At 37.7% G+C, this 25,647-nt stretch overlaps 1 protein-coding gene across 2 annotated transcripts; it reads right to left on the bottom strand.

The window, feature by feature from the left end:
- Nucleotides 1-301: 301 nt before the first annotated feature.
- NAPG (NSF attachment protein gamma) lies at nt 302-24,110 on the bottom strand. 2 transcript variants are annotated; one of them, XM_081078290.1, is made up of 12 exons: nt 23,954-24,108; nt 16,585-16,652; nt 14,235-14,319; nt 13,472-13,489; nt 12,801-12,831; nt 8,821-8,930; nt 8,638-8,704; nt 8,277-8,347; nt 6,449-6,527; nt 4,442-4,521; nt 3,738-3,867; nt 302-2,643 (listed from the first exon to the last, which is right to left on the bottom strand). In XM_081078290.1, the coding sequence occupies exons 1-12, from the start codon at nt 24,007-24,009 to the stop codon at nt 2,500-2,502; spliced, it is 939 nt and encodes a 312-aa protein (XP_080934416.1). In that variant the 5' UTR covers nt 24,010-24,108; the 3' UTR covers nt 302-2,499. The 2 variants fall into 2 exon arrangements, with proteins under 2 accessions (XP_080934416.1, XP_080934417.1); XM_081078291.1 differs by lacking the exon at nt 13,472-13,489 and having other exon boundaries at nt 14,223-14,319; nt 23,954-24,110.
- Nucleotides 24,111-25,647: the final 1,537 nt, after the last annotated feature.

Genomic DNA, 25,647 nt, shown 5'->3' with positions numbered 1-25,647 from the left:
TCACTTAACTCAATGAAAGAAGTATTCTCTTGGAAGATGTATTAAAGTCTTCCATCTCACCAAATAGCAGATAGTGCAGTAACTGGATGATCAATTTCTTAAAAAGCCCAAGTAGTTTAATGTAACTCCCAAAGTTCTTAACTAACTCCCAAATACCAGAATACACAACTTAAAATGACAGACAAAATACTGTTCTTATATAATATAGCTGGAATCATGTAAATAATTGAGAACATGTTCTTGGAAAAAAGGAAATAAACAAGTAAAACAAAATGAATAATAATAAGAAGAATAAGAATGATACAGTTTCAGATTTTATTTTCATAATTTCATAATTTATTTTCATAGAAGCAATAATCTGCATTTCCATAACAACACATTTAATATTCTACTCATCAAAGAGCTAGAAAAAATAGGCATAAAGCAGATTCCATACACAAATACCATACTCTGCATATGTACAAATAAATTCAATATATTACATATACGTATTTTGTAGGCTGACTGCACTTGCAATATAATATAACATTGAATATTAGATTCTGAGCATATTCATGCAGACTTCCACTTTGGTAAAGGTAATGACATGAGTTGTAGAAAACAGTCTTTCCTGTTGTAAACACCAACTTTTCCACTCTGACTATACTCTGAGGATAAAGATTTATGTAAGTGGAAAAACTAAATGCTTAAGGTAGAACCAGTGCTCTTTACTGGAATAACCCTGACATCAGAGACATCCACAAGTGCCACGTATCAATCAGTTCTTCAATGTGGGCAGGGAAGGTGGAGAGGCTGCACTCTTGTAAAGCCTTTTATGCTGTTTAAGACTCACTGCCCCAGAATGCACTGAATCATTCCTCATTTTTGTTTAGTATGTAAGAAAAGAGTAAAAGTAAAAAAAAAAAAAAAAAATTCTCCAAGCCTGTAATGGATAATATGGTCTATCAACAAATGATGTAAAATATCTTTTAAGTGCTACCAAATCTGTTTAAATAATCAGCTCAAATTACATTAATATAAGACTCCTGAAGTTTCTCACTGGATCTAAAGGGAACAGCAGCAATGATAAGATCTTTGAAATATCAATATGTCATTAAATAGAACTGCCTAAATAAAGTTTTATTGAAATTGGTCAAAGTTAATCTCCACACAATTACTGAAAATTAGCTGCTACTCGCTGAACTATGCAAGTAACTTACGGAATCAAAACATCAAATTTACTAGTGTTTTGAATCAGACCTTCAGTCAAGATTTCTATCCTAATATCCACCCACCCTCAAGCATACTTGCCAAATGAGGATGTTATTCTAAGCTCTCCCACCTACCCGTGATTAAAACTATTTACGCTAATCTACCTCAGTGTTTTCAGGAAGTCTGGCAAAACTAAATACACTGTGCCTGCGTCAGGTAGGAAAGAGGAGACGGGGGCAAATAAACAGGAAAGCACTCTGGGTAGCATCTGCCTGCAGAATGCCCGTGCTGGTGTTTGGAGCCTCTTTCCAATTGGGAAATGGGTCTAAGCCACACACAGTGAAAGAGGAATGCTTCAAAACAACCTTTTAGGAAATATCTATAAAGGATCAAAATAGTGGCAGCACAGGACTTTAAACATAAGTACTTCAACAACAATTTTCCATTTCAGCAAAATTTTTGTGGCCTACAGCATTTCCCACGTCAAGTTACTGTTCTGTTGCAACTCTAAATCAATCAAATTATTTTGGAGGACAAAAATGTGTACGTAGATTGATGGAAACATTAACTCTTTGTTACAATACATATAAATATCCACATTAGCTCCCATTTAGTCAAGAACCAAGTGGGTTTGAAGACAGTAACTATGTGGGGCTTTTTTTAGGTGGAAAAAATACCTGTATTTCACAGAGAACTAAAGACATTTACAGAGTAAGTTTCACGTGCTACCTACTTTCAAAGTTACATATAAGACTTTAAAGGTATCTTTTATTGGCTAAATAATATTCTAAGGCTCAAAACTATTTCCTGTCCCAATTTCACCTCTGAAAGACTTAATAATTTAAATGTATCTGATATCATAGGGAATAAACTTCATTTTCAAAACAAATGTTTAAAATACTATTTTGTTTAACTAGTAAACTTCAATTTTAGCAGCAATTATTAAATAAAATGCAAAGAAAATTCTCTAACAATAAATTACAAGAGCCCAAGAGAGAATATCTAAGCCTATTGTCCCTTTTGTTTAGAACATAAAGTATTTAGAATTTGGCTTTCAAACTTTAAAATCAACTGTATTAAAATATGACGGTACTTTTTCCTGTTCATTCCTACTGCTGTCTTAGAAAAGCTCTTATGGAAAGAAAAAAATGCTTCACAGGTAGCGGGTACAACAGGTGGTTTGGGGAAATAACTGAAAAAATGAGTCTTTATTAGCATTGAAAACCACGAATGAAGCCTGGGTACCCTTAGGTCAGTCCCCAGTCCAGGAGAGGCATGTCGGGAGGCGTCCCTTTCTTTCAGCGACGTCTAGCACAGCCCTCCTGCGTACTCATCTTCATCTTCTCCCACAGCAGGGGTTGTGGCGCCTTCAGGCTGGGCCTGTGCTGTTGCTGCCGCTTTCTTCTTGATCCCCCCACCTGGAACTACCAGACTCAGGCCCAGCTTAGCATACTGTCAATGACAAAGCATGTTCTCAAAAACGAGAAAACTAGAATCTCCACATGTGATGTCTCAATAACAGCTATCTATAAAAGGCAGCTCTCTAACTCATGAAAATCAATAACATAATACCATTTAGATGGAAAAACAATCACAAAAAAACCCACATTGCTCTGCCATCAGACAGCTCATGACCATGACTTGACGAGTACACAACTCACAAAAATGTCAATTCTACACCACACTTAGGAATTTGAGGTAATCGGGGCATAGTGAGTTAAGTAATACTTGCAGTTCCTATGAAATAAAGATCTGTGAGTACATGAAGAGTATACGCTAGGGACAAATTCTTTAAAAATATATATACAAATTTTTAAAAGCCTATTAGGAATTTCTCTAGAAAAAAATTGGTTTCTCTATATACACTGTGATAAAACAATTGAAGGTATTAGACTGATCTGACACCATAATAAGACTAAAGTTGCAAGACAAAATCAAATGACCAGGTGCTCACAAATGTTCTGGAAAAGGGAATTTGAAAGAAGAGCAACTCATTATCATGGCTCACTTTCTGCCTACAGCATCGTGTGCGGCTGTTCTGGAAACGCGGCTAAATCGACTCTTCACACAGGCTGGCGAGAGCAGGACCATTTCTCCAGATGAGTTAACTGAGGCTATGGTTAATTAATAACCTGCATCGCACAGCTAGTTGTCCAGACAGTGGGATTCCAAGAAGTCTAATGAATTACAAAGGCCACTGTATGATGGGCCTCTTTCAGACAGTAAGCCTAAAAGAAACTTAATAAACTAAGCAACCTATAGAAGCCAACAGATGGAGGAAGCTGAAAAATGGGGCTGAATTAAAAAATACACATGGTCAACACAGTTAAATGGATAAATAACTGGCTGTAAAACCACATGGTTGACACTCAAACGTTTTAAACCTATAATCAAATTCAGTGCATATGCCAAGTTTCCTTTTGAGAGGTATTTTGAAGTAAAAAATAGAGGGAGAAAAATCTCACAAGTCCATGGGAGAAAAATATCTCACTAGAAGCCTCTTGCATTCAAGAGGAAAGAAGAAAGCTAATCAAAAGGCCACTTACATCATTGTCCATGTACTTGAAAAGCGGCGAGTTGCAGACCTCTGACACCTGATCTTGGTCTTGCTGGTCGTACCCTTCGAGAAGCTGTTCCAGTGCGGCACAGTCTTCACTCCCATTGAACCCTGGGATGCTAAAGCAAGAACGAGTCACACATCCCCACCTGTTCCTTCTCAACCAAGGCTGAATGTGCCCCCCAGCAGAGGTTTGGCAATGTCTGGAGACAATCGTTACAGGTGGGCAGAGGTCAGGCATGTGGCTAGATTTACTACAATGCACAGGACACACCCGACAACAAAGTTGCGTGGCCCAAAATGTCCATTCATCCATCTGTGTTATACAGCCCCGATTGAGACTACTCATTTTAAACATCTCTAACCGGAAAATCCCTTATTCTGATCTTCCTGTACCATATACTCTGAGAACTTTTGTTTTGGGTTATTTTTTTCTTAGAAAGCAAATGTAACAAAATTATTCAAGTCATTCACTCTCATGGAAGTCCCCAGGAGAAAAACATAGAAAAGAACACCTATAAAATCCTGCTGTAAAAGCTGAAATGGTAAAATGGTAGTCAAGCACTCATATCACTATGAAATTTATTTAAAAAAACAAAAACGGTTTCATGGCCAGGAATATTTGTCTAAACCGTAATCATGGCTTAATAGAAATGGTAACACTGCAAATCAAAACAGTGCTGTCAGTCTTACCTGTAGCTTTCCCTGACACATCGTTCCGCAGCCACATAGTCATTTCTGTGGAGATGAACTAAGACTTGAGCAATTGTTTTCTAAAACAAAAGAAGCGATTATAGTCCAGATTTCTATCTATTTAATAAAGTCAATTTCTTCACATTTAGAATTTAACTTTCAGAGTTTTGGTGTCATAGAGAGATTTATAAATTCTACAGTAACTTCCACAGGACATCTTAGGGGAAATATCCTGAAATGCAGTACATCTCAAACTCTAATGTGCACACAAACCACCCAGGGATCTTGTTAAAAGGAAGATTGATTCAGTGGGCCCACAACAAGCCTGAGATTCTGCTGCTTCTGCCAGTTTGAGGATCACACGTGGAGAAACAAAGCCTTAGAACACTACCACACACCTTAAAGAAAATTTCTTTTAAATATCTATATAGGTTTAACCTTGAAAAGGGAATAAAAAAAGGGGAGACGTAACTCTATAGCTATACTTTGCAATTCTTAAAGAGAAACTAGGAAAAAGCGGAATGAATGAAAACTTTAGGTAACAGAAACAATACTATTTATTAGGCATCCAAAGTATTAATAAGATCAAAGATGTGACTGATAAGATCTTATGGACAAAAGAGCTCTTCATAATGTATCTTTCAATCCTTTTTATGTCTATTTTTCAGATAACTTTCATTGATCACTCAAGTTCACTGAATCCTTGTCATCTCCATTATCACATGAAGTCCATCCAGTAGTTTATTTCAGATACTGCTTTTTTCAGTTTTAATATTCTCATTTAGTTCATTTTTTAAAAAATCAGTCCTTTTGTCCATTCACCCATCTGTGTTTACCTCTGCCTCATGCAGCAGTGATGATCGCTGCTTCAAAGTCCTGATGTGATAATGCCAGCAGCTGGGTCATCTCGGGGTTGGCATCAGTTGTCTTTTCTCTTGAAAACTGGCCATATTTTTCCTGGTTCTTCCCATGTTGAGTAATTTGGGACTGTATCCTGGGCACTGTGAATCCTATGCTGCATAGACTCTCCTATAGTTCTCAGGACACTTGGGTAGTTTCCAGCAGGCAATTGCCCGTTAGGCTCAGACTGCATGTTCTGTCTGCTGTGGGTGGGCAGCAGCTCTAGTCCCTCTGCTCTGCTCTTTGGGTTTTACTCCCCGCAGGAGCCCTGCAGGGGTGCTGTGAGCCCTGGAGAGTGGTTTCATCCTATTGCAGCTCTCAAAGCCTATACTCTGCTGCTCTAGGTCTGTCCCACACATGCATAGCTGGACAGTAAAACCAAGACTTATGTGGGGGCACACGCATGTGTATACACACACACACACACACACACACACACACACCTCCCCCCAGGGGATTCCCAATTCCAGCTCCCCTTTCTGAGGTTTTCTCCTTGCTCTCTTAACTCGTCTTCCGACTTCCTCTGGCCAGACACTGGTTTCTTTTGGCGTTCTGTCTGCCTGTGCCACCAACCACAGCTGTATTGACTAGAGCTACATGACCAGCCATGGAATCATTTCTGTGCAGCAAAACCAAGGGAGCAAATAGAGGAAAATGGGGGCCTCTTTTCCCAGTTCCTCTGATTAGAAAGACGGTATAAATGGGCTCTTTAAGATTTTTAGCTATTGGATCCTCTGCTGCCCAGCTCCATGATTGAGGCTTCTCTTAAGTCAATGCCACAAGAAGAAACACGGAAAAACTCTGAAACCCACTGCTATACTGGTTGCTTCTCCAAATGCTTGCTCCCCTCCATAGTCCTCCTGCTCTTATTTACTTTTCAGAGTCCTAGAGTAATTGCTTTTTGCATTTTGTCTGGAAGTCTTAGTTTTAATCAGCAGGAGAGGTGTGCTACAGTTGGCATACTCCATCTTGGCCAAACATAGAGGCCCATAAAGCATTATTTTAAAAAATACATACATATCCATGAATCTGGCCATAAGTATATAGTTACACCAATATGAAAAATTATCTAATGGAAAGTCAAAAATAAGCACTTTTAAAACATACCTTGAAACAAGTTGGATAATTCTCAATTTCCTTATAAATATTTTTTTCTTTCTGAATAGAAAGAGCTGCCTCATCGAACCTAAAGACAAAGAAATATAAATCAAGGCAGGTCTAAATGATCTACAGCAGAGGTCACTCTTATAATGCATATTACAGATTTTAGAGAGATAAAGAAGATTATCAGGCATTTTAGCAACTGCTCCATAAGCTAGGTTTCCATGCGCTCTGCTTATATGGCTTGTCTTTTAAATGCTAGACTCACCCTTTTACACATCAGACAGACAGACAAAGCAAAAGAACTTACGGATAGGTTATTCAAATGGAAAGTTTTAAGTCTGGTAAGGATTATTCATTAATCAGTATCTATCATGTTCCACAAACTGCTTTATGGACGTTTGTGAAACGTATTAGAGAGACAACGTTCATTTTGATCATTTCAGCTTTATTTCCTTCCACTGAAAGGCCAGCTGCATACCTCGAGAGCACCGGCCCCCACTGAAAAACTCCTTGTCGCCCTCTGTCCTCGCTGTGGCGTGTTCCACTGCTGCCTTAGTGAGCTCTCCCAGCAGCTGGTGTCCAAAAGGGCAGCAGTGGAGGGCAGACAGAGGCTAGAAAAAGTCCTTCCTGCCACCTGGGGTCCTCAACACTCATCTCTTTCTGTCTGGTTTCACATATTTTCCTTTTCTTCCATCTCACTCAGATGACACAATGAAGAAACAGGATCACCAAAACTCTCCCTCTGATCCTCCAAGGCCTTACCCTTTTCTTACCTCCCCAGCCCTAATCCCATCAAATTCTAATCAGATCCTCATCTCCCTGTAAAGTTTGTTGTGCTATACTCCAAATTCCAGGACTCCCTTACTACCATCTAACTTGTGACTAGGTGAATTTTTGAGTCTTCACCCATTTCTCTCACCCCAACAGCCAAAAATGGCAAACAGTCTGTACCATTAGGATACAGAAGGAGAGGTATGGCTGTGACCCAAATTAAAAATATACAAATGTTACACTATATTTTTGGGTGTTAACTATGATCTTTTAATATATTTGCATATAAATACACACACTGGCTTGGTTTAACTCACATTATGAATTAAATTGGATTTTTGTGGGCTGCGCTGTGGCAACTTACTGCCTCATAAAATAGGACTCATTGGAGTAATGCATTCTGAATTTCGAAATATCAACTTGCTAAATTGTAGAAACAAAGTCGATGTCTAAGTTGGGCATGGTAGCAGATTTGAAGGGTGTTTATCTTAAATGTTATTAAACAGAATTTTATTCATGACAGAAATTGTTTACTAAGCTTAAATTGAGGTGAAGTAAAAAACAAAAGAAACACCCAATAGGGATTCCAGGTTTCTGGGGTCCAGCTATCTGTACATTAGGTTATATGTTTAAAGGATAAAAAAGTTAATACCCTATTTAGTGACATTATTTGGCTGTCAAGAAGCTGTCCATTTTCATGGGTGAGCATTTACAACGTCTTGTTACTTACGCCTACATAGATATTTCCTTAAGAAAGAGACATTATAATACAACCAAATTAATAGATCAAGAAAACTGCTCTCTTGCATACTGCTAAATCAGTTCTTAGCCAATAAAAACATCATGCATGATACATTTTGGGATTACACTTTAGAAAAACAGATTTAATATTTAACTCAATGTGCCATTTTATAGACATCAATTTTTCTACTGGGTTGTCTGGTGTGGCTATGGCTTAAACGAAAAAGATTAACAAGCCATTCCCAAAATTACTTAACAGTTCCAAACATGAACAAAAGGTATACAGAGACATATCTGAGCACAATTTTGGAAAACTTACCTGCGCCCTCGTACTAGCAGTCTGGAGGTTTTTCCTAATAATTCAACTGCTTGTCGTAAACGCTCCTCATTCTGAAGGAACCAAGGAAAACAGTGTTGGCTACTTTAATGTAGGAATCTCTTTTTCCCTCCAATAATTATTTGATAAAAAAGTAATGGCACTCGATATAGGGGCAGGTGTGGGTGGAGGGGATGACACTAAAGCTGCTAGTCCAAGTAATTACCGTTTAACAGAAAAAACCGTGTTCAGTTGTGAGCACAGAAAAGTTTTAAAACATAGCTGCTGCATTTCTGTTTCCCTACGGATCATGCATCTAAACATTCTAAGTATATTTTGAGAAAAAAATAAAATTCAAACTTACTTCAAACACATTAGCTGTTTGTTGATATAACTGTACAGCCTTTTCTGGATCTACATTTTCTATAAGCCTAAATTAGACAAGAAATTTTGACTTATGTGAGAAATAGAAAATTTGTTTTCAAAGGACTTTATTAAAACAGAAAGACAACGACTTCCGTGCAGAGACTGTGTCCCACACACTCACTTTCCAGCTCGTTCCAAGGCCATGGCCGCTGTGTCAGGGGTGCCATTTTCTAGATACATCATGCTGGCTTTCTCAATCAGCTGAACAGCCTCTGGCAGTTTTTGCATCTCCTTTAGGCAAAGGATATAGCATGGATCAGCAAATGAGTCAGCTTAAGAAATACCGAGTTAACTATCTGAAATTCAGTTACTTTATCCCTGATTCATGAAAGTAAATGACTCAAAATGTCGTACAATAAATATACTTAAAATGAAATGTCTTCAAATGGTTACTCTCCCCATCAAGCTTCCTTAAGCCAAACCAAAAATGTATCAGTTAATTTCTACACACAGTTTATCATCACTTCAGTTTCAGGGAAACTATACAAACAGTAGAAATCAAAACATTTGCTCTTTCCTGTTTTCTAAGCATTCACAGTTCTTTGAACATTTACCGAGTCCCTACTACACACAAGACCTATGCCAAAGGTTGCAAACTGGTAGCCCAAGGGCTGCATCTCATTTCCAAGTGCATCTTACTTGAACCATTTAGTATTTTTAAATCAGATACTTTCACAAAAGTTGTTTTTAACTTTCTATTTTAAAATATGTATGTATCAAAAGCTGTGGTATTAGCAGGCTTGCATTCCCACGTGGCAATAACGCACCAGGACTGAGCAACAGCTGCCCAGGTGGAGGCGTACCACCTCCTGGAAGCAGCTGCATTTCTCTCTACTGCCCTACACACCCAGGCCTGCCTCGTGTCACTCACCTGAGTTCATCTGAGCTTGCAACCCTTTCCCATGCATGCCGAGTGCCATCAACAGAATAACTGTATCTTACCATTAAACCACAAGTCTCAGCATCTTGTGGACCTCATATCTAAGACCTCTAAATCAAACTGTTTAAAAATTCATTTAAGAGCTAGATATAAAGTATACAGGCACTATTTAGTTAGGGTTGACATGTTGTATCTTAAAGTAGGCTCCACACTGACATCGCGAGTTGTTTTCAAATTGGCCTATTCGGTTCCTCACTAAGTTGATAAATTTTTTAGGACATAAATCTTGCTGGTCTCATTCACACTGACTTCAAAATATATATATATATTTAAAATTATTTCGCTATGGAGATAAATAACAATAAAACAGGCTGAATGATACTACACGAAGTTGCTATCAAACTCAAGTAGAATATTAGTTAATATAGCCTCAAACCTCAGTGAAAAAAAATCTTTTGTTTTTTGAAAAAAAAAAAAATCTTTTTTTGTTATAGAAACCAAAGATCAAGGAAAGAATCAAGTGTCTATGGTACATGTTGAAGGATATTTGGTAGGAATGGGAGGTTCAGTCTAACAAAATATATTTCACCCACTTTAATCCTGACGGTCCCTTTGGCTTTTACAGAGTATTTCTTCCCCCAACTCACTTATCCATTAATTAAATAAACACATACTGAGCATCTACAATATGCAAAACATAGGAGGGGATAAAAAGAACATAAGGATATAACACATGGTACTATCTTCTGTGAGTCTTACTCTCATAGATAAGACATACTGAGCAACTGCTGCATGAGAAGGCAATATGAAATAAGTACCGGCTAAGTCATGTCAAAAACAGTAAGTATAGAGGCGGCCCGATGGCTCAGTTGGTTGCCGGTTCAATTCCCGCATGGGATGGTGGGCTGCGCCCCCTGCAACTAAGACTGAAAACAGCAACTGGACTTGGAGCTGAGCTGTGCCCTCCACAACTAGACTGAAGAAAAATGACTTAAATTGGAGCTGATGGGCCCTGGAGAAACACACTGTTCCCCAATATAATTAAAAAAAAAAAAAAAAGGTTAAAAAATAAAGTTAAGTATGTCTTACTGCTTTTGCATCAAATCAAACATGACTGAATAACAGAGGCCCAACCACAACACTGGCACCTCTCCCTAAAATGGTGGGTTGCCTAATTAAAAGTTACACTATTTTATACTCAACCACGCATGGCCAAATGAGAAGAAAATTTTAGAATGCCTACTTCCAGTGGCTTGTGTACCTGAGTCACCTTATCACTTCTGTGGAGCAAACGGGACAGGAAATCATAACAGTTGTAAAATGACAAAACCAGAAGTTGATTCAACAAGTCCCTGTGTCTTCCCTCGTGCCTCCATCTACAAACTGTCACTTCCTAAGCCTTGCTGGGGGATGGATATGAAGGTTGTATGACAAATGACGGGAATTTTAGCCCACAGAACAAACTGTGGACCATAGAGCTCCGGACTCCTAATGATGCCAAGGATTGTCCAAAGGCATTTAATTTAAATACAAGAGCGTGCCAGAAGGTATTTTCTTTTGTCATTTCCCCTATCCATTAGGTTTATTTTTCCTTCATTCAAAGCAGTGCCTTTCAAATCCTCAAATTAAACAGATATTAGAGGAACGGAAAGGATTTTTGCATAATAACTTTTGATGAAAACTAACGCCTCAGCACCGCGTTAGAATATAAGCTGAGGCAGAGGGTTATATATTATTAGTGCTCTAACATTTCTGTACTAAGACAGTGTATTCCAATAACAGGCAAAAAGTACACTGAGACTACAGGAGGCCCCTTGGTGCTTCCCAGTCTCGGGAAACTTAGACCTGAGGTCAGGGCACACACCTGGCTCCTTTGGCTATGGGAGTCATTCTATTTGCTAAGGAACTGAGGCCAATAAGCTGACTTGTATCACCAAGTATCAATTTGATTGCATGTTTCAGCCAGAAAAGCTTTATTACAATGGCTATATAACAGTTTATCATAATGAAGCATCATAAGTTATTTCTTATCATTTATTATTAAAAATGTTATTATTACAAATTTAGATAATTGCTATTTTTCCTTAATGTAGCAATAAACGTCCTTATACGTAGATCTTTGCTGTCTCTCTATTTCTTTATGATAGATTCACAGAATTGAAATTCCTGGACCAAAGGCTATGAAAACTCTTAAAATCATTGATATATATTATGAAAGTATTTTTTTAAATGACATTAGAAAATCTTCATGAAAGGTTAAATATAAACAGTAAGATATAAAATGGTGTGTAGAGCATTATCTCAGTTTCCTGTATGTAATGAAAATGTATATATATAGAAAAATATGACAATGTATGTATATAGAAAAATAACTAGAAGAAACTAAACATCTTAACAGCTATTACTAACATTCTTTAAATGTTTCAGTGTTTCTAAGTATTCCATAATGAGGATGTATTTACTTAAAAAATCAGTAAGTTAAGATTATAAAAGTTGTAGGAATTTAAAAAAAGGGTAAGTTCATAAAACAAAGCTGTATGATAATTCAGAACATATTAGAGAACCATGTTGGAGAACATAAAAATGGAAAGGAAAATATTCTATTTCACTTGCCGCTGGCATACTTTGAGATTCAGTGTCATAAGTACTATATTCTATCTCACCACTACAGTATATTAATTCTCAACCTGTTTTTAAGAAGCAGAAATAGGAAAAGCAGCATAGGAACATTAGCCAAAATATTCCATTCCAAAAGAATCAGAGTCAAGTAGCAACAGATTAAGTCTATGGTTCTCCTCAATGCTAACTGATATTCATATAAAACAAGCAAAAACCTCTCCTTTCTATAATCCATGGGTAGTAAAAAAGATATACTTGTAAATTTTCACTACATTAAGAAGCACTAAAGTTCTCAAAACTGGGGAAACCTCCCACATAGCTCTTTGTTTAGCAACTCACTCTCTCCTGGTTACAAAGCTTAGAACCTTGATGTTCCCGGTTCCCTCCAATACATACTCTCTTAAATTTCACTTTTAAAACTCCCTATCTTATGACACACACAATGTGCCTGCCTTATGAGTCCAATTAGCATTGCTTTGGACAAGAAATCTTAACATCTCTCGCTTTACAGGAAGGACACTTTTTATCTTCTACATAAATTTACTTCAGCACTTTACAGTTAACTCATTTTACCTATAGAACAGTTATGACACATTACTGACCTTCAACATCATGCCAGCTTGCTCATAAGCTCTGCAAAGAGAATATAATTTCTTGGATGAGATCTTAAAGAAACAAGGGGGAGGAGAAACTTCCTACTACAGATAAGAGAAATAATTTCATTGAGGCACTACATATTACTTTAGGTTTATATTAGCCCACAACATAATTTTTTCTTTTTATTTTCAGAGGCAATAATGCCTTAGAAACAGCAGACGTCCCAATTGAAGGCATTTTATTTTGCAGATGCAAAATAAAGTTTGACTCAGAAAGGTTAAATGACTTTCTAGATTACAAATCTAAATCCACATTTTGAAAACAAATAAGTAGTCTCCACAAAAGCAAGAGAAAGCGTCCCACTTTTCTCCATAGACACTATTAACTATCAAGAAAGAAAGGAAAAAGATTCTAACTTGTTTTTTTCATAAATATTTCATAAAAATATTAGGATGAATTTAATTTAAACACTGTATATCTTAGGAGAGAGTTTAGTTTTTTAAGGTTCAGGTGAAGACTGAAACAAATGGAAATGACTTTTATTTAAATCAATAGAAAAGAATTCACTATTTACAAATTTATAATTTAGGAAAAATTTACTGATCAATGGAAAAACAGCAACATTTAAAACATTATAATCTGCAAACACATGAAAACTAGGAGAATATTTACTTACTTGGCAGCATGAAAAAGACTGAACAGATGTAACAAAGTCAAAATTAAGGAAAAAAAGCAAATCAAGCACTTCTAAAGATTTACTATTTAAAAGACAAAGATAACTAAATCACTACACCAGTTGTGATCCAAAAGGTAAATCACACAAACAGATAAAGAAGAAATAATTTAATGCCTGCTGATATCTCTTAAAAATACATTAATTCAGAAGAACAATAACAAGAAATTCAAACTATTTCCATTATGCATTAATCCGAAGAGTTTTACTAAAATGCAAGGTTATTATAACCATAATTAGCAAGTGAGACAAAAAATAAACATTTTTCAGTGAAGGTTTTAAAATACCTCAGGAAAAATCTATTGTTTTAAACTACCCACAAATCTTATTTCAGATACCTCAGAAAGACTATATTTTTAAAATATTTATATAGCAGTTTATACATCTCCCATACCTGTGCTACTCTTCATTCCTCAGTGACTGTCTCCAGATTTCCTTCACTCCATCCCAAGTAAAACCATCACCAAGTAAATTCAGAAACAACAGAAATAAACTCTCAAATGTAGCTCCACAAAGCAGTATGGACCTTATAATCAGAAGTCTCTATAAAGGCTCCTTCAGAGTTTAAGTATGCAGAATTTTTCTAATAGTTTTCTAATTTAATACCATAAACTCCACATTTAGCAAATTTATAACAAAAGAAAATCATGTGTTTCTGTCAAAATCATCGAATTGTTAAGTCCTTTTTAAAGGCTGAAAAAGATACGCCCTGTTATTTTCATGGGAAATAGCTTCTCTCAGGCAGGCATCTTTTGCTTGCTCAAACTGTCTGGCATTTTTAAAAGCAACAGCTGAAACAGAACAATAACAAAAAGACTTTCTGTGTCAAACATTTAAAAAAATTTCTAATGAATCATTACCAAAACATGTAGTATGTATGAAGTATTAGAAAATATACTTATTTTAATCAAATACTTAGGAAGTTTCAAAAAACTATAAAATACTACTTTTTTCTAAAGCAATTCTCATCACTTTTTAAATTATCAATAACTTAGAAGTATTTTCAAAACTTTGGCTACTTTTTTAAATTGAAGACTATAAGCTACAAATCAGTGCTACTTCCACTAAAAACAAGAAAGTCTTTCAAGCATCAACATCTAAGCTTTGAGAAACTAAGATCTCATCACTCAAACCAATATTCCCAAATAAGAGGTACTGTCAAAAAAGACAGTACTTTATTTCACTAGTTTGTTTATTTAATAAAAACAGTGCTTTAGTTATAGCTTATTCCATCTTTTAAATTATTTAGAAATAAAAACCAATAAATATATTAAATATTTTTCATAATAAGCCTTCTTTTTTGGCACAATCTTTAAATAAATGTCTAAAAAAATGAACTCGTTTTTTAAAATAAAGCTTTTGAACTGTCTCTGTGAAAAAGACAGTTCAGTGTCCAAAGAGCTAAAATACATTGCTCACTCTTGTAAAGTGTCATCATCAGAACAAAACAATTAGAATTGGCCCTAAAATATGATATTAGATATTTTGGCAAACTTACCAAAGGCTGCTTACAAATAAGTAAAAAAGATATTGCTTTAACAAAAAGCTATTTGTTAAAAACACACTCTTAAAATTCTCTTCAATAAAATACAGAAAATAAACTACTGGAACTATTTTCCTCTCTGGATTTCCACATTTATTCTTCTGATTAAATGTATTTTGCATAACCCCTTAAGGAAAATAAACAAAGGATGCTTTAATGGGAAAATGTGACCTGAAATTATTTATTTTTGAAAGCAGCTCGTGGTCTCAGATGCACATACAACAAATCTGTGTCAAATTTCCCTCAGGGAAATTTGCAAATTGTGCCCTCCAGTTACAAAAGCATCCTTGTACAAAGTGTCCATAAAATCCATATAACGTTTGAACTTCTAACAATTTTCCTTTTAAACATGATATAAAAATATTATCCTCTTTTTAAATATGATATACTGGGGTGCCAAAAAAATGTACACAAGTGAACACTTTGGTCAATGTTGCTCATGCAGTAGCTTGCCGTAATCAGAAGTGTCTGGACGCTGATGGTAACCACTTTGAGCACCTTTTGTAATTGCAGAAGTCAAACGTGACTTGTATTCATCATTTTTATCGGTATATGTTGAGTATTACAATTTTAATAGCTTTTTCCTTTCTTAAAATGTGTATACTTTTTTTTTTGGCACCTTTGTATAAATACCATAGAGAATTTACTAAGGATTTAAATAAAAGTGCTAATGACTCATTTGTTGTCATTTCTTTTATTATCTAGAAAGTAAAACCTTTATTATACTGACTAGTTTCAACTTATCCAATTTCCTTTTTTTCTTCTTTTTTTGGTGATATACTAAAACTAAAGTTTGCCAAACTCACATTACCTACTTGATTTCTACCCTGGGATAATAAACATGATCAGAGCTATCACTGTAACACAACTATAAAATATGTTCAGGGTACTGTGAATTGTATTACGCTTTACATCCAAAATAATCCTAGGTAAGCTGAAAAGTATTCTATAATTCAAAATGCTAAATTTTTAGTCCCTGTCTGTTGCATATTTCAGATAAGTTTTACGTTATATACAGATAAATTTATTCAAATATTTATGCTGCTGAAGACTTCATGAATGTTATCAGTGCATTGCAAAGTAAGGCTCGTAAAAAATTATGTGCCAAAGAAGCATAATTTCAGATCTGCTTAGAATAAGGCAAAATTGTTTTAAAAAGTTAACCAAAAAAAACACTTTAGTCAATAATACCAAGTATAATAGAGGGACATGGCAAAATTCCTGGAAATAGTATACAACTGACTAGAGTTCAAGAACATATAAACTATGCTATTATAAAAACCTGCAGCTGAGTACTGCCCATCGCTGCAAAGGTAGCCAGATCTCTGACTCAGCCCTTACTTAAAACATCAGAAAATAACAAGTAAAAAAAATGCAAGGGTTTGGGCAAATTGTTCAACGTTGTTTCTTAACTATTAGAATTCGTATAGGAAGCATTAAGAGTAGGCATTATGGTGAGACAAAGTTATCAGCCTACTTTAAGATTACACATGGTAGAGTTGCAGTCACATACCTGCTTTTCCATATTCAGAAGCGGCACTGTCATAATCTGGCTTCCACTTTAAAAAACCAGTTTTCAGGCTAAAATGAAAGGAAGACACATTTCACAGACATTACCAACCACATTCCTAGTCAAAAGTCTGTTTGTAAAGACTTTACGGGTCATTTAAAAAAAGGGGCCATAATGTACCAAGTCCTCATCTTGCTTACCTTTATCTAACCTTACTTACAATTAAACACAAACTCACCATTTTCCCTCCCACTGCCATAGACATGGTTTTTTCCTCCTTTTGAAATGCCTGTATAACATAGAAGTACAGCAGAGATTCTCAGTGCATGGTCCCCAGCTCAGCATTACATGGAAATGTGCTAGAAGTGTAAATTGTTGAGCCCCACCCCAGAACTACTGAACCAGATATTCTGGGGTGGCAGCAAAAACCCAGGGTGTAACAAGCTCTGAAGCTTGAAGCCCTATGAAGCACTGCGTCAAGTAAACAGTTGGATTTGTGAGACTGAAGCTCAGGAGAGGCTAGAAATAATAACTGAGGAGTCATCAGCATATGCCACACGAAGAGCCCAGTTAAGATCCGCTGGCGAGACCTTAGAGAGAGGGCAGAAAGACTATAGAAAACCAACAAAGAGAGGAACAAAAAAGTGCTGTGAATTAGCCACCAGTGAACAGGACGGATAGATAACCAGAAAGACGGATGTTATGAAAGCAAGAGAAGCTGCTTTCCAGGATCACTACTGGCTTCTCAGCTGCCAAACCAAATGACAATCAATTTTGAGTCTTTACCTTACTTGCCCTTTCTGCAATATCTTATTTCTTTATTTTAAAATAATTTCATATTTCCAGTTTAAACTAACTTAGTGACTATCAAGCTTGGGTATGCATACGAATTGCTAAATAAACACTATCTGAAACTTTAATTTCAATTAGTGAAAGTCAACTAACATACAACATTGTCAGCTTCCCCAGACATCAGGGGGTAACCTCAACTGAGAGATGGGGAGTCCCCAAGGGCCCTCAGAAGTCACCTTCATTTTGTGACAGCTGTGTGAATTCATCAGAGACCCTAACTTTTAAGGAATATTTTTTTGCCAATTACAGTTATTTAAGATTTGTGTTTGAGTACATATGGGTATAAGATTCAAATTTGTAAGTAATTTTTCAAGTTTACCAAGAAAAATCCTTAAATTGAAACCTATCCACTATAATCCACAAAATGGAGGAAGTATGAAATAAAGCAAAAATTTACTCCTCCCCTCCTATCCTAAAGCACTCGCTATATTCTGTACATTAACATAATTTTTAAAATCTCATCAAAAACAAGAGATAATCATTCAATTGTCTGATGGGATACACATGGAAAGAGCTAAAGAGTTCAAAATATAGTGAATCATCCACAGTCAACTCAGCACCCCTAATTAGGAAGAGAGAAGGCACTCTGGTTAGTTTAATGCCTATTGTTCGTGCTTTTGACTACTTTTGTCAAAAGAGTCAGTAAGGAAATTCTGTTGAGTCCAACAATCTGATCAATTTCCATAGGACCAAAAACTACAAAACCACCACCTGCTTAAGGAGATTAATTATAATTACAAAACTTCCTTTAACACCCCACTGGCACAAATGGACAGATCCTCCAGATAGAAAATCAACAAGTAAACAGCGGCCTTAAATGACACACCAAGCCAGAAGAATTTAATTGATATTTTTAGAGCATTTCACACCAAAGCAGCAGCATATACATTCTTTTCAAGTGCACATGGAACATTTTCCAAGATAGATCACATGTTAGGCCACAAAACAAATCTCATTAAATTTAAGAACATTGAAATCATATCAAGCATCTTCTCTGACCACAGTGGTATGAAACTAGAAGTCAATTACAAGAAAAATACAAAAAACACACAAAAGTGGACACTAAACAACATACTACGACATAATGAATGGGTCAACAGTAAGATCAAGGAAGAAATCAAAAGATAACTTGAGAAAATGAAAACACGACCCAAAATCTATGGGACACACCGAAAGCAATCCTAAGAGGAAAATTCATAGCAATGAATGCCTACCTAAAGAAAGAGGAAAAACATTAAATCAACAGTTTATCTTTATAACTAAGGGAACTGGAAAAAGAACAGGTAAATAAGCCCAAAGTGAGTACAAGGAAGAAAATAATAAAGATTAGAGTGCAAATAAACAAAATAGGGACCAAAAAGAACACCACAAAAGATTAATGAAACCAAGAGCTGGTTTTTTTGAAAAGATAAACAAAATTGACAAACCGTTAACCAGACTCACCAAGGAAAAAAAGAGAGGACCCAAATAAATAAAATCAGAAATGAAAGAAGTGACAACAGACACCATGGAAATACAAAATAATTTAAGCAAATACTATGAGCAACTATATGCAACAAACTAGACAATCTGCGAGAAATGGATAAATTCCTAGAAGCATGCAATCTTCCAAGGCTGAATCAACAAGAAACGGAAAGTCTGAGCAGACTAATTATTACCAACGAAATTGAATCAGTAATCAACAAGGTCCACAAAAACAAAAGTCCTGGACCAGAAGGCTTCACTGGTGAATTTTACCAAACGTTCAAAAAAGAATTAACGCCCAGTCTCTGCAAACTATTCCAAAAAAATCCAGAAGGAAAGAAGGCTCCCAAGCTCATTTTACGAGGCCACCATTCCCCTGATCCCAAAACCAGACAGAGACACTACCAAAAAAGAAAATTATAGGCCAATATCCCTAATGAACATAGATATAAAAATCTTCAACAAAATATTAGCAAACCGAATTCAGCAATACACTGAAAAGATTGTGATCAAGTGGGATTCATCCCTGGTACGTAAGGTTAGTTCAATATTTGCAAATCAGCTAATGTGATACACCACATAAACAAAATGAAAAACAAAAATCATATGATCATACCAATAAATGCAGAAAAAGCATTTGACAAAATCCAGCATCCATTTATGATAAAAACTCTCAGCAAAGTGGGAACAGAGGGAATATATCTCAAGATGATAAAGGCCATATATGACAAACCCACAGCTAAAAATACAGTCAATAGGAAAAAGCTAAAAGCTTTTCCCTTAATATCAGGAACAAGACAAGGATGCCCAGTTTCACCACTGTAATTCAACATAGTAATGGAAGTTCTAGCCACAGCAATCAGACAAGAAAAAGAAATAAAAGCCACACAAATTGGTTAGGAAAAAGTAAAATTGCCATTATTTGCAGATGACATGATACTATACATAGAGAATCCCAAAGATTCTACCAAAAAACTATTAGAACTTATATATACCATGCTCATGGATAGGAAGAATACAGTTAAAATGTCCATACTACGCAAAGCAATATGTAGATTCAATTCAATACCTATCAAAATACCAATAGCATTTTTCACAGCACTAAAACAAATAATGCTAAAATTTATATGGAACCATAAAAGACACCAAATAGCCATGGCAATCCTGAGAAATAAGAACGAAGATGGAGGTATCATGTCACCTGATACCAAATTATACTACAAGTCTAAAGTAATCAAAACAGCATGGTACTGGCATAAAAACAGACACATAGATCAATGGAACAGAATGGAGAGCCCAGAATTAAACCCATGCCGGTATGGTCATTGATCTATAACAAAGGAAGCAAGAATATACAGTAGGGTAAAGACAGTCTATTTAATAAATGCTGCAAAAACTGGACAGATACATGCAAAAAAAAATGAAACTGAACCACCTTCTTATGCCATATACAAGAATAAACTCAAAATGGATTAAAGACTTAAATGTAAGACCCAAAACCATAAAACTTCTAGAAGAAAATATAGAAAGTAAACTCTCTATATTTTTATAGAGTACTAAGTACTAAGTATAGAAGAAGTATATAAGTATACTCTTAGTAATATTTTACTGATATATCTCCTCTGGCAAGGGAAATAAAAGAAAAAATAAACAAATGGGACTACATAAAACTAAAAAGTTTCTTCACAGCAAAGGAAACCATCAACAACAAAAAAAGACACCCTACTGAATGAGAGAAGATATTTTTCAATGATACATCTGATAAGGGGTTAATATCCAAAATTTATTTAAAAACTCATACAACTCAACACCAAAAAAAACAAACAATCCAATTAAAAAATGGGCAGAGAACAAGAAGAGACATTTCTCCAAAGAGGACATACACGTGGCCAACAGACAAAGGAAAAGATGCTCAACGCCACTAATCATCAGAGAAATGTAAATAGGAACCACAATGGTACCACCTCACTCCTGTCAGAATGGCTACCACCAATAAATCAACAAACAACGAGTGCTTGTGAGGATATGGAGAAAAGGGATCCCTCGTGCACTGTTGGTAGGATTTTGAATTGTTGCAGCCACTATGGAAAAACAGTATGGAGGATCTACCTTATTGCTGGGAGGACCCAGCAATTCCACTCCTGGGTATTTATCCAAAGAAATCCAAAACACTAATTCAAAAAACATGTGCACCCCTATGTTTACTGCAGCTCTGTTCACAATAGCCAAGATATGGAAACAGAAACGCCCATCAACAGATGACTGGATAAAGAAATGTGGTACATTTATACAATGGAGTATTGCTCTGCCATTAAAAAGAATGAAATGATACCATTTGCAACAACATTGATGGACCTAAAGTATACTATCCTAGGTGAAATAAGTCAGACTGAGAAAGACAAATACCATATGTTCTCATTTTTATGTGAAATCTAAAGAACAGAATAAACGAGCAAAGAAAACAGAAATACACTCATAGACACAGAGAAAAAAACTGATGGTTGCTAGATGGGAGAAGTTGGAGGCTGCGGGAGAAGGTGAAGGGATTAAAAAGTACAAATTGGAAGTCACAAAATAGTCACAAGGATGTAAAATACAGTATAGGGAACATAATCAATAATGCTGTAAAGACTATGTATGATATCAGATGGGTACTGGACTTATCGGGGATCACATCATAGAGTATATAAATGCCTAACCACTGTGCTGCAGACCTAAAACTAATATAAAATAATAATGAATGTCAAAAAAATAATAATTACAAAACTACTTGACAATATTAAATAACATTATCATTTGAAGACAAGGAAATATCAAATATTCTCTCCAAAACTCCAAGCCAATTTTCCCTGCCCATTTACCTACTGAGTAACTGTCTACAGGCACTTCAACATAACACATTCAAGCCTAAATCCACACCTCCCTGTCCCAGCCCCACCCACCCATCATGTTCATTCATCTCTGGTCCGTTTTCACTGAAGGTCTGTCCTACACTCCACCTATGGGTCAATCCTTTCCCTCAACACCCAGTCATTAAAGCTTGTCAATTTATGTCACCCAATCCTGCCCCTTGTGCTGTTGCTTTAATTCGGGCCCTCATCATAACAGCCTACTAACCTGTAATGGGGAAGTCACCTTTCACAAGTCACCTTTCATGCTCTGCCCTCCTCTTTCATTCCCCCACCCTTGGGATAGCAACTTTTCCTTACATTGTATCTCCAATGAAACCACTGTAAACTTCTATTCTAGCATTTAATACCTCATTTTTACTCATCACTTCACTTGTGTGCTCTCCTGTGAATTCTAAGCTCTTGAGGAAGAGACCACTTTTCACCTCAGTAACCCCAGTAGCTGGTGTACGGATAGAAGGCAAGAACTTTCTGTCTGTACCTGTTTTCTTACTGAATATGCCGAAGTTCTCACTCTCCTTTCCCCCCCAGTCCATTCTGACATGGCCACCACATTTCTTGTCAAAAACTAAATATAACCAGGTCCCACTGGTTAGTTGAGCCCTAGAAAAGCTGAGGTTCAGGGCCATCATAGGGGCAGCCCCTTCACAGTCTGACCCCAAGTCTTCTCCTCTCTATCTACTGTGTTTCCCTGAAAACAAGACCTCGCCGGACAATCAGCTCTAATGCGTCTTTTGGAGCAAAAATTAATATAAGACCAAGTATTATATTATATTATATTATATTGTATTATTACATAAGACCCGGTCTTATAGTAAATAAAATAAGACCAGGTCTTATATTAATTTTTGCTCCAAATGACGCATTAGAGCTGACTGTCCGGCTAGGTCTTATTTTCGGGGAAACAGGATAGCCCATGCCCTGGCACTGCAACTACTCTGTTATATAATATATTAACTTTCAAGTCTGTGCTCATTACTACATCCTGTGCATAGAATCTCTCATTGGATTTTCCCTAGTCTGAAAATTTATTTTTCAGGCCCTGCTCAGAAATCACCTCTGAGAAGTCTTCCTAAGTTTCCCCAGGCAGAAAAACAATTTCTCCCTCTGTGTTACTAAAGCACAGTTAACACCACTCTAGTGTGGTCCTTACTATACACCCTATTCTAATAATGTTCGTGTTTTCTCTCAACAGAAAGACCCTTGTGGCCCCTGCACCAAAAGAGCCCCAGCCCCATCCGCACTGCCTGGAAATACGTAACGTGGTACAACAGAAAGAGCTGGAGTTTCTCCACTGTCGAAATCTGGCTCTGCCGCCTTTCCACGGGGCAGCCTGGGGTAAGTCATTACGAGACTACGCCAAGTCTCATTTCCTCTTCTGTAAAACGAGACTCTCCATTTGGTAAGCTGCTGGGAGGTCGGATTAGGTATTTGAAGCATCTAACACGGAGCACAATATGGACTTTTCATTCTCTCTAACCGCCAGACAAAAATTCACTGGAGTAATGCAACCGAGAACAGGAGTGTCCACAGGCCTGACGAGGCAGAACTCGGGTCCGCAAATTGGGTTCGGCGGCGGCTACTCGGCGCGCCCGCAGCCGGCGGAACAAACGCCCAAGTCCTGAGCCCGCGCAGCCCCGCCCTCAGTAACAGTGTGTGGGCCTGACGAGGGCTCACCCACTCATTTCCCGGTCACATGTGCAGCCCACTCCCCAACACAGGTAGTCTTTTAGAGCAGTGGCTCTTCACAGGACGCCGCCATCCCCCGGGGGCAGTCTGGGTTGTCACAACCAGGGAGGGGTGCTGCTGGCACCCAAGAGGTTGGGGCTAGGATCCTGCTAAACGTGCTACAGCGGGGGGCGGCCCCCATTACCGGGAATGCGACCGTCCAAAACGCCAAGGCTGTGAAACCCTGTGTACAGCGAAGCGGCGGAGCCCCATCCCCACGGACACCCCGCGAGAGGCGCGCAGGACCCCCGGCGGGGCGGGCCCACCGCGCTTCCGCAGGTGCAGCGAGCCCGGCCCCAGAAGGCCGCTGCCCACGCTCGTTTCCCCGCGCCGACCCTCCTACCCCCTGCTGTTAAGACCGGGCCAGGGAGAGGCATGGCCCCAGCACCCGTACAGAGGCCCACGTTAGAGTATCTCACTATTTCTCAGCTTTGGCGACGTGCTCCAGCCCCTCATTTATCTTCTGAGCCGCCATCTGCACGGTCCGGCCGCTGACCTGCAAGGAGATAGTCCGGCGAGTAGGCGTGGGAACGCCGAGGAGCGAGTCCGCGCAGCGTGACGGCGAGGCAGCAGAGCGGCTACAGGAGCCAGCAGGGCTCAAACCTAATAAGGCGAAGCAGGGACGGGAGGCGGCGGGGGTGCCGCGCAGGCAGACGCCGCGCAGGCGCAGAGCGCCCGGGGCTCCTCACGCAGGCGCGCTGGGCTACATAAAGTGATTTGTTTTTTCCTTCATTCGTTCATTCAACAAATATTTCTTCAACACCTAGTATGTGTCAGGCACTGTTCTAAGCACCGGAAAAACAAGAGGGAGTACAACACACCTAAAAACGACCCCAACCCCGCACTGATGGAGACTTGCCTTGCCTTCCCAATCATGTAAAAACGCCTTGTCGCTTTATAATTTATTACATTTGTTCCACAGCTAGAATAGAATTCATTTTTCTTTCATTTTGCCTTTGAGCGCCAACTATATGTCACTCAGTAAGCAAAACAGACTGTTAGTCCGGATTGCTGTCAAACTATCACTCAACCAATGCGAAGTGTGCAGTTAGGACCGCTTCCCATCTTGTAGCAGAAATTACAGCCAGTAATATAACTGGTCAATTAATAATTCACGGTAATTTCAATATCTACATGGATGATTCCTGCAATGTCTGTGCAGCCTCTCAGTTTCTAACCTTACCAATTACTAATAACTGTGTCCTTCACAGGATCACTTCCAAGAAGCCCATTTTACCTCCTGTCCTTCCAGCTTACCTTCCCTAGTGCCAGTAATTCTTCACCTTCAATAGAACGCTCACCTTTTTTCTATTCCTCTGCTCTCATGTACAACACTCCCTCTATACACAGCATAAATTCCCTGCTTCATCATTTTAGCTACTCTTTTGCATATATCCTCAATCTCTGTGCCCCTCTCTCCTTCCTTTCTCTTTGTCTGGAAAAACCCCAACTCTCCATCTACTCTGGAACTGCTCTTGGGCAAGAATGTGGCTGGAGAAAAACAAACAAGCATGCTAACATTACTCATTTTAATGATAATAAACATCAAGGAGAACTTTGGTGTCGCTGGGCAAATGTACAATATTTCCCGGGTAAAATCACCCACTCATTTGCATGGCTGTTCACATCCTCCTTCTTCTCAATACTCCAATACAGTCTCCCTGCAGGCCTGCCTGCCAACTTCTGTTTCTTGTTTAATAAAAAATAGTAATTAGAAGAGATCTTCCATTTGCCTCACCACCCTATCAATCAATTACCTGCATCTGTTCCCAAATATTGTTTTTTTCCTCTGGTGTCAATGGGTGAACTGGCCTCGGTCCTTTCCCTATGTATCCTCCCTCCCTTATTTAATCTCATGGATATGAGTACCACCCAGGCATGAGGTCTCCCATCATCCCATTGTCTAGCTTGAGCTTCTTTATATGCAAGATACAGCATCCCAAGAGGGTGAAAGTGGAAGCTACAGGCTCATAAGGCCTAGGTTCCTAGGACCATCTCACATCACTTCTGCCACATTTTATTGGTCAAAGCAAGTCACAATGCACGTCCAGATTCAAGAGTTGGGGAAACAGAATAATTGCAAAACACTGTGGCTGTGACTTCCAGTTCACAA

The sequence above is a fragment of the Rhinolophus hipposideros genome (genome assembly GCF_964194185.1).
Source record: "Rhinolophus hipposideros genome assembly, chromosome: 17".
NCBI classification, from domain to species: Eukaryota; Metazoa; Chordata; class Mammalia; order Chiroptera; family Rhinolophidae; genus Rhinolophus; species Rhinolophus hipposideros.
Note: the sequence above shows the minus strand (reverse complement) of the source record. Positions and strands in the feature narration are given on the sequence as shown.

Bases quoted from the DNA above. Each gene is read 5' to 3' on its own strand.
- NAPG (XM_081078290.1), bottom strand. From the start codon at position 24,009: ATGGCGGCTCAGAAGATAAATGAGGGGCTGGAGCACGTCGCCAAAGCT. The intron at 4,522-6,448 runs GTATGTTTTAAA...CTTTTGTTTTAG, and splicing joins ATTATCCAACTTGTTTCAAG to AAAACAATTGCTCAAGTCTT. The intron at 2,644-3,737 runs GTAAGTGGCCTT...TGTCATTGACAG, and splicing joins TCAAGTACATGGACAATGAT to TATGCTAAGCTGGGCCTGAG.